The 8,050-nt window shown below is 54.8% G+C and overlaps 1 protein-coding gene across 2 annotated transcripts; it reads right to left on the bottom strand.

The window, feature by feature from the left end:
- Positions 1-328: 328 nt before the first annotated feature.
- On the bottom strand, positions 329-6,318 carry EMP2 (epithelial membrane protein 2). Of its 2 annotated transcripts, none has more exons than XM_081299311.1 (4): positions 5,852-6,318; positions 5,273-5,363; positions 2,521-2,632; positions 329-952 (listed from the first exon to the last, which is right to left on the bottom strand). In XM_081299311.1, the coding sequence occupies exons 1-4, from the start codon at positions 5,927-5,929 to the stop codon at positions 679-681; spliced, it is 555 nt and encodes a 184-aa protein (XP_081155437.1). In that variant the 5' UTR covers positions 5,930-6,318; the 3' UTR covers positions 329-678. The 2 variants fall into 2 exon arrangements, with proteins under 2 accessions (XP_081155437.1, XP_081155438.1); XM_081299312.1 differs by having other exon boundaries at positions 2,486-2,632; positions 5,852-6,285.
- Between the last annotated feature and the right edge of the window lie 1,732 nt (positions 6,319-8,050).

Genomic DNA, 8,050 nt, shown 5'->3' with positions numbered 1-8,050 from the left:
GAGAACCAAGAGGGGCCGGGGGCTGAGGTCTGGCCTCAGTGGGGCCATCTGGACATGACCAGGCCACTGACATGTCCAAGACGGCTCTGCCACCCGGCTCTGGGAGGTGGTCCCCAGCTCTAAGCCATCTAAGAAATGCAGCTGGCGGGCCGTCTGCTGGGCGCTGGCTCTGCCGGGCTGGGGGCGTCCACAGTCTGCATTTGAAGATGCCCTAAGGAACTTTCTGCAGCGATTCTTTGCCTTAATCTGACACCAGGTTACGGACCCGTGTCCCTGACGCAAGCAGAGATGCAGTCAGCAGCTCTGGGCTGCGGCCCAGCCTGCTCCAGGAGGCTGGGGGCCCGGCTCACCACAGACAGAATGCCGGTTCTCACCCGGGGCTCGGGCTCAACGTGAAGGTCGCCTCTCGCCTGGCCCTTTGGGGAGGAAGCTGAGGAGGCTGCCTCCTCCCTCACGACACCCTCCCTGCCCCGCTTAAGAAGCAGCTACCCGCCTTTCCTGGTCTCTGCGGCTGGATGGGCCTTTGTCTTGCTCGGGCTTTTGGGTGGGCAGCAGTTTTGAATGCCAGTCGGAATGCCAGTCTCCTCTCTCATCCCAAGAATGCAAAAACGCTTCTCTCTCTCTCCCTCTCTCTTTTTTTTTTTCTTTTTTTGGCTTTTAAAGGAAACAATATGTTTGCTAGAAAAACCACAAAAAACGATTATATACAAAACGGTTATCTGAGTGTGGACTCTGAGGTGCAGGGGGAGGGCGGGCGCCTGGGGCTACTTGCGCTTCCTCAGAATCAGGTACATGATGCCGCTGATGAAGGTGAAGGCGAAGGCCACCCAGGCCAGGATGAAGGCGTAGCCGTACCTGCCCTCCGATGTCAGGGAGTAGTAATGCAGGTTGCTGTTGTGAAGGTCCTGGCGCCGGTCTGTGTAGATGGCAGCCGCGAGCATCACACACAGACCTGTCAGAAAGAAAGCGGGGGCTCCATGAACCACGTCCACCGCGCTCCGGGGAGCCGCGCACAGGAGGGATGAGCCACATCCCCATCCCTTTTCATATTTCTATTTCGACAGGGTCTTGCTAAGTTGCTGAGGCTGGCCTTGAGCTTGCGATCCTCCCGCCTCAGCCTCCTGAATGCGCCACCTGCCTGGCTCACAGCACAATATTGCTATCTACCCTAAAGCCACTTTGCTTACTAGCTGGAACCTGTTTTGTGTGGGCAGCCAAGAACCCAGTCCAGAGGTCAGCAAACTTGTCCTACAAAGGGCCACGAAGTAAATAGTTTAGGCTTTCAAGGGCTAGAGGAGTCACCACTGCTCGACTCTGGCCGGAGCGTGATGGCAGCCAGGGAGAGCACATTAAAAAACGGGAGTGGCTGTGTTCCAATAAAACTTTATTTACACAAACACAGGGCAGGCCAGATTATTTGTCACCCCAGTTTACTAGCTAGTTTATGGACACAACTGTATGTGACCCTAGTTCTGGCCAGAGGAAATTCTTCAGTGAAAGATATTAGCCCCTGAGAAGAGATGAAGGAGGAAAAAGCATATTTTAATTGTTTTCTTTCTCCCCTGCTGGATGCTTTAGATACTATTAGATCAGGATGAAGTGTCTGGACTTACAGTAGCCCTTTTGGGGTCATGAAGAGGCTGTCACTCACAGTCTGAAGATGACAGACTAGAAGGATGGGAAGAGACGGGGTGCTTGATGCTGTGAGCCATCAAACCAGCTCTGGCACTTTGAACCTACGGGCTACTTGTTATAACTATCTTTATGGCTAGAGTCACTAATAATTGGATTTTCTCTCAGGCACAGCCACAGTATCGTAGCTGAACATTCACAGAGGTCAGTGCCAACAGGAGGCTAAGCTCCCTGATTGTCCTTAGGACCCTGCCCTGGTCCAGCCAGGCTGTCTTTGTGGGACTGTCCATCCAGGGGCCCAGACTCCTCCGGGCAGCTTATAACAACGAATGGTCACGTCGTGGAGTGGACGTCTCCATCCACTTTCTGTCTTGCTAAACTTCATAGGTACAAAAAGTGCTGTGCGACCTCCACCTTCTCTAAGTTCCTCCAGGACTGGGACCATGCGGTCATCTCTTACCTCCAGCGGGCAGCAGGGGCTTGGCCCAAGGTGGGCACTTCTGCCACCGACCAGCCTAAACTCTGCTGGTGGCTTCCGCCAGCTTAGGATGAAGACCCCAAGTGCTGTCCGTGGCCTACAGGACCCCACGGGTCTGGACCCCCCCTGGCCCACCTCCCACACCTCCCCTCCCCACTGGCCGGCTCTTGGCTCCTGGCCACGCTGCTCCCCGGCCAGCGCGCTGCCCCCTCCCCGCTGTCCCAACACAGCACAGGGGTGACAGAGGCTCCTGCACCCTGACAGGCCCCTGCTCAGCTTAGTGCCTTTGGGGGGCCTTCCCTGACCCCAACTAACCACGCTCTCCATACACACTGCCCCGGGGACCGGAGGGGACCGCTGCCCGCCCTCACTCACACGACAGCAGCTGGATGATGGAGGTCAGCACGAACCTCGCTCCCTGCTTGAGGCGGAAGAGCTGGAGCAGGAAGATGAAGAAGGCGATGCAGCAGAGGGTGGTGGACAGGATCATGGTGGCCTGCACCGCCCGCAGCGTGGCGTAGCCTGTGGGCAGAGGCCGAGGGCCAGGCTGAGGACGCGACCCACAGCCACCAAGAGAGCCGCCCAGCCGCCTCCCAGGATGCACCTGGGCATCTGGGCCCAGGGGCAGCAAGGAGCCCCCGGACCCCTCCCCGACAGCCACACGCACCCCTGACACACCCCTGACGGGAGGGCCCGGACGCCCTTATCTGGAAGGTGGAGGAGGAGCCCCTCTGCAGGCCCCGGGCTGGGGCACGGCTCCCACATGCAGCTCGCAAGGGGCTTAAAGTGCCATTGTCACATCACCCTGGAAGATGCGATTCCAGAGGCCAGGCTGGGGCCTGGGCGGGTGCGCTTCAGGCTCTGGGGACTGCGTAATGAGCTCCTGACAGCGCTCCGAGGACCCAGTGTGCCCCCGAGGCACCCGTGAGAGGATGAGCATCGTGATCCCCACGTGGGAAAAGAGGGGATTCCTTTCTTTGAGACCAGCTTTAACAGGGTGAGAGGTTCCAGTGCAGGGAGGACAGGCCTCAGGGACAGACAGAGTCCTGCTGGAGGGGGAGAGCAGGGTTGAGCACCGTGGAACCAACAACCACAGGTGGAGAATATTCAGGAAAAACAACTAGAGAGTGTCAGAGAGCCAGCCTTGGACCTGCCTTGCCCTGGCACTACGTGGAGCCCACACCAACGAGGTGACCCGCGGGCACTGACTCAGGTCTCTCAAGGAATCCAGAGGTGACCTGAAGCGCAGAAGGCCGTGTGCAGGTGACATCTCTGCAGACACGTGCCACTTTATAGAGGGGACCTGGGCATCTGCAAGCCATGCTGTGCTCAAGGGTCCTGGCCCCAGTGCCCTGCAGCTACAAGGGATCTGGGGTGGGGCTGGGTTTTATTCTGGTTTGAACCAGAAAGAACCAGACACCGGCTCAGAGCTTCCAGAAGGGAGGCGTCTGGCCGGTTGGATTCCCTTTGGTTTTCAGGGCAGCCTTTTCCGACTCCTGTGGGTGATGCTGGCTGGGTCAGGGGCAGAGACAGAAAGTGCCCTGGATGACAAAGTGGCCCTCATGAAGCAGGAGCCAGACAGTGAAGCCCGCAGGCTCGCAGACCTTGTTCTCTGTTCTGTTCTGGCTTGGGGTTCTTGTTCTTTGTAACCCATCTTAGCTCTGAGGGCCACTCCAAAACCGGCCTCAGCTGAACTTGGCCAGCAGTTCCCCGACCGCTGCCTTAGGGACAACCACAGCAAGTGGTCCCACAGGCTGTGACAGACCAGCAAGTGACACAGGCTTGCTGGGGATGTGGGCACACACTGGCCACAAATGGGTTTGCCAGGTAGGAAGAATGGCGGTCCCTGGGCTGAGGTTCAGTGTGACACACAGAGCGGGAGAGAGGTGGCACTGATGGCTCCGTGTGGTTGGCTGTTGGTCATGGTCATGTCTAGAAGGAATCCTGGCTCCATCGACTGCTTCTGGCTGGGCCACTTCCAGTAACACAACTGTTCTTGGCCTCAGTTTCCCTATGGTTCCCGCCTGGCGAGGCTGCGCATAAAGGGCTCAGCCCCTGCTCAGGGCGGAGCTGGGGGAACCACGCCGGCCACTGGTATCTCTGCTGCTGTGATGTGAACAAGGATGCTGTCCCCAGGCCATCACTTCACCACGGAGCCCCAGCCCCAGCCCTTGATGCTGCTCTTCAGTGCACAGTGAGATCCTGGGACCCAGAGAGAAGCATCCTCTGCTCCCCAAATCAGAAATCAGTTGTCAGCACCAAAAGAGGGTGCCCAGGTGAACCTGAGTGTCGATAAACAGTGACTGATCTTAGGCGTGAGACTGTCTCATGTAAAAAGTGGGACATGCTCATAAGAAAAAATGATTCACTGTTTATCTGAAATACCGATGTAACAGGTCATCCCGTATTTTGTCAGATACGAGGGATCCCAAAGTGCATCTAGTCTGGGTTCTACCGGGACAGCTGCCCTTCACAATGAGTGAGAGACAGCGGCTGGGGTGCGGTTTTCAGGGTGGGGGTGTAGCTCAGTGCTGGGGGGTATGCTTCGTACGCACCAGGGCCTGGATTCAATCCCAACACCACAGAATTATGTTTAAAAATGTAGTTTTCTGTATCTCCAAAGCCCCTTTTCATATTTGAGCTCGTTTAAACGGACGTGTAGCAGGTGTGGTGGCCCGCCCCTGTTAGCCCAGTGACAGGGAGGGGGCTGAGGCAGCAGGATCACAAGTTCAAGGTGAGCCTCAGCAACTTGGCAAGACCTTGTCTCAAAATACAAAATAAAAAGGCCCCGGATGTAGCTCAGGGGTGTAGTCCCCGAGTTTAATCCCAGGCGTACACAGAGGTGAGGGTGGCTGAGGGCTCTGGGGTCCTCGAACACTGGTGACCGGCCCAAGGGGCAGAAGTGCTCTGGGTTTCTGCCACAGTGGGTGGCTGCGACAGGGGACGTGGTCAGGCGTGGACCAGGAAGAGGCAGAGGGCACCCAGATGGGCTGAGGCTGCAGGAAGGGGAAGGCGGGAAGCAGAAGAGGTGAGGCCCAGCTCAGCAGGGCGGGTCCCCCTCCCCCAGTGCTGGGCGCGAGCAGACCCCCGGGCCCGCCTCCGCAGGGGCACAGGTTCCTCTCCACTGTGCCTCCTCGGCCAGCTCCCACCATCCACACTCACCTTCAAAGTGGTCACCGATTTCCGTACAGTTGGTGCCATTTGTGCACACTCTCCAGACATCGGCATAGAAATCCTCTCCCACCCACCAGGCCTGCAGCAAGAAAGGGAAATGGGCGGTTAGAGAGGCGCTTCCTTGCACGTCCTACTAGGACAGCTGGCAACGTCTGAGGACATTTTTAATTGTCCCAAGTAAGGACAGAGGTGCTGCTGGCATCCAGACAGAGGCCGGGATGTTGCTAAGCCAGGCACAACACACAGGAAAGCCCCGGCAGTGCTGAACGGAGCCGGGTCCGCAGGAGATCCGAATTCCCAGGACCTCTGCAAAGGCTCAGCAGGGCCGCGTGGGAATCGGAGGAGAGGACGGGGTTGTGTCCTCCAGGCCCTGCCAATCAAACCTGAACATGGATGCTCCAGAAGCCCCATGCTGAGGCCAGAGTCTCCATGCCTGGGCTCGGGGCCACGGGGCAGGGAGGACGCCTCCAAACTGCCATCAGGCCAACAGAGGGCACCGGGGGCCTCAGAGCACTGAGGGCACTGGATGTTGGCCCGGGGCTCCAAGCGGGTGGGGAGGGGACTTACGTTGTCGACGGTGGCCACAAACAGCAGGGCTGCGGAGGTGATGTGGAAGATGATGATGAAGGCAAGGAGCATCAGCATGGTGGCCGAGCAGGGCAGGCGGGCGGCCAAGGGTCAGGCGAAGCCCAAGCAGGTGTGCTAAGGAGGGGGGGACAGATTCAGATTTGTCACGAAGCAATACGGTTCAGTGGGGTCTTAGGACGATCAAGCCAGTTCTGTCACCTTTCCTCGCCCGGGGTACACTGGACCAAAGGTGGCAGGAGGAGCTGTCCCCTGTTAGACCCAGCAGCTGCGGCTCCTCAGCTGACTGCGGCACAGATCAGGAAGGAGGGGTTCTGCCTGTTCCAACGCTGTTCCCCACCCTCTATCCCAGAAACTCGTGAGTACCCACTCCCTCAGGCCCTGCTTCTGAAAAAGCAGCATGGTCACGGTAGGAAAATAGTCGTTGATGGTCTGGCCACTTCTGAAACCAGTCCCCACTCAGACATCCCTCCTCTTAATACCATTTGCACAACATTGGTCCATAACATACAAGAACACTGTGTGACCCACAGCTGCCATTTCTCTTCCCACTCTCTGAGCACACAAGGAGACTACATTTCCCAGACTCCTTTGCAGCTAGGTTGGGGCCAAAGGTCATTCCTGTGGGAGGCCTCTGTGCTCCCTCCCCCAGGGAGTAGCTGGGGACAGCGCAGCTGTGGTAGGCTGAAGCCTCACACCCTGGACAGGGACTGCAGCTGAGAAATAAGCCTTTGAATGTTAAGCCGCCGAGATCCCAGGGTGTTTTTTTTTTTTTTAATTCTGGTAAGACAATCTGAATAATATACAACAGGAAGTGACTGCTAAACGAAATTGGAGACCTGGCAAAAGAACTCAGGCTGTTCTCAACCCACAAGCAACACTGGATCCTTCTCAAAGGCGGTAACATGTGAGAACTTGTCGGAGCTGGGCTGGTTCACATTAAAAGACAGGAAAGATAAACCTAGATGATGTGGGGAGAGCGCATTGAAAAGAGCGATTTCGATATCGGGTTAAAAGTCCCACTGGGGAATGTTGACGAAGTCTGAACAGTTTTACGTACATGACCATCGGCTTCGTCAACAAAAGCCAGATGTCAAGTGAAGATGTCACATCAACCCCCAAATCAACAGGGGAGCATTCTCCTTTCATTCCTGTAATTTGTAATCAGATTCTATTATCAAATCTGATAGAACATAAAATCGATTAAAAATAGTTAAAAATCAGACCTTGCTTTGACCATGATAAAATTTTTGCCCAATTTTAAATGGAATAAAACATATGTGCATGTACACACACATATTTTTTTGCCCACCACTTGTCTAAACCAAACCTCTTTCTCTAAATACTTCAGTGCAGTTCTCAAAAGCAAGTCCAATAAAACTAATTATAACAAATTAAAAAAAAAAAAAGTCCAGGGGCTGGGATCATGGCTCAGTGGTGGAGCACATGCCTCCCATGTGGATTCGATCCACATAAAAACAAATAAAAATGAAGGTTCATCAACAACTAAAAATTTAAAAAATTTAAAAGCGAGTCCATTTTCTCAGGTAGCCACAGTACAATGACCACAACTATGAAATTTAACATGATACAATGCTGGTACCTCACTTACAGTCTATTTAGACTTCTCTAATTATCCCAATAATATTTCATGTAGCTTCTTTTCCTGGCCCAGGATCCCGTCTAAGATGGTGGGTTGCATTTTGCCATCAAGACTCTTTAGTCTCCTTTAGGCTGGAATGGTACTTTCTTTCCTTCTCATGACAGTGATAGAAGACTGCTGACCATTGTCATGGAAAATGCCTGGCGAACGTGCCTGTGAGGTGTCCCCATGGTCCGTCAGGTTGTTTTCCTGGCAGGACAGACACTTCACAGGCAATGTGTACCCCACCAGGGAGCACGGTGTCAGATGGGCTCATTATTGATGGTGCCTACTTTGGTTGGTTGTGATCACTCATTGCACATTTTCTTTTGTAATTCAACAGTCATTTCAGGGGGAGATAATTTTTTTTGTGGTAAAACACACACATTATAAAACCTGCCCTTAGTGATGCTTAGTGATCCACCACCCCGTCCAGTTCTAGAACATTCATCATCCTAACGGAAACTTGGCACCTTTTAAGCAGTCACTCCTCCTCTTCCCCTCCCCACAACCCGGCATCCGTGATCTGCTTCCTGTCT

The sequence above is a fragment of the Spermophilus citellus genome (assembly GCF_964194105.1).
Source record: "Spermophilus citellus genome assembly, chromosome: 6".
Taxonomy (NCBI): Eukaryota; Metazoa; Chordata; class Mammalia; order Rodentia; family Sciuridae; genus Spermophilus; species Spermophilus citellus.
This window is presented reverse-complemented; position numbering and strand designations above follow the sequence as displayed.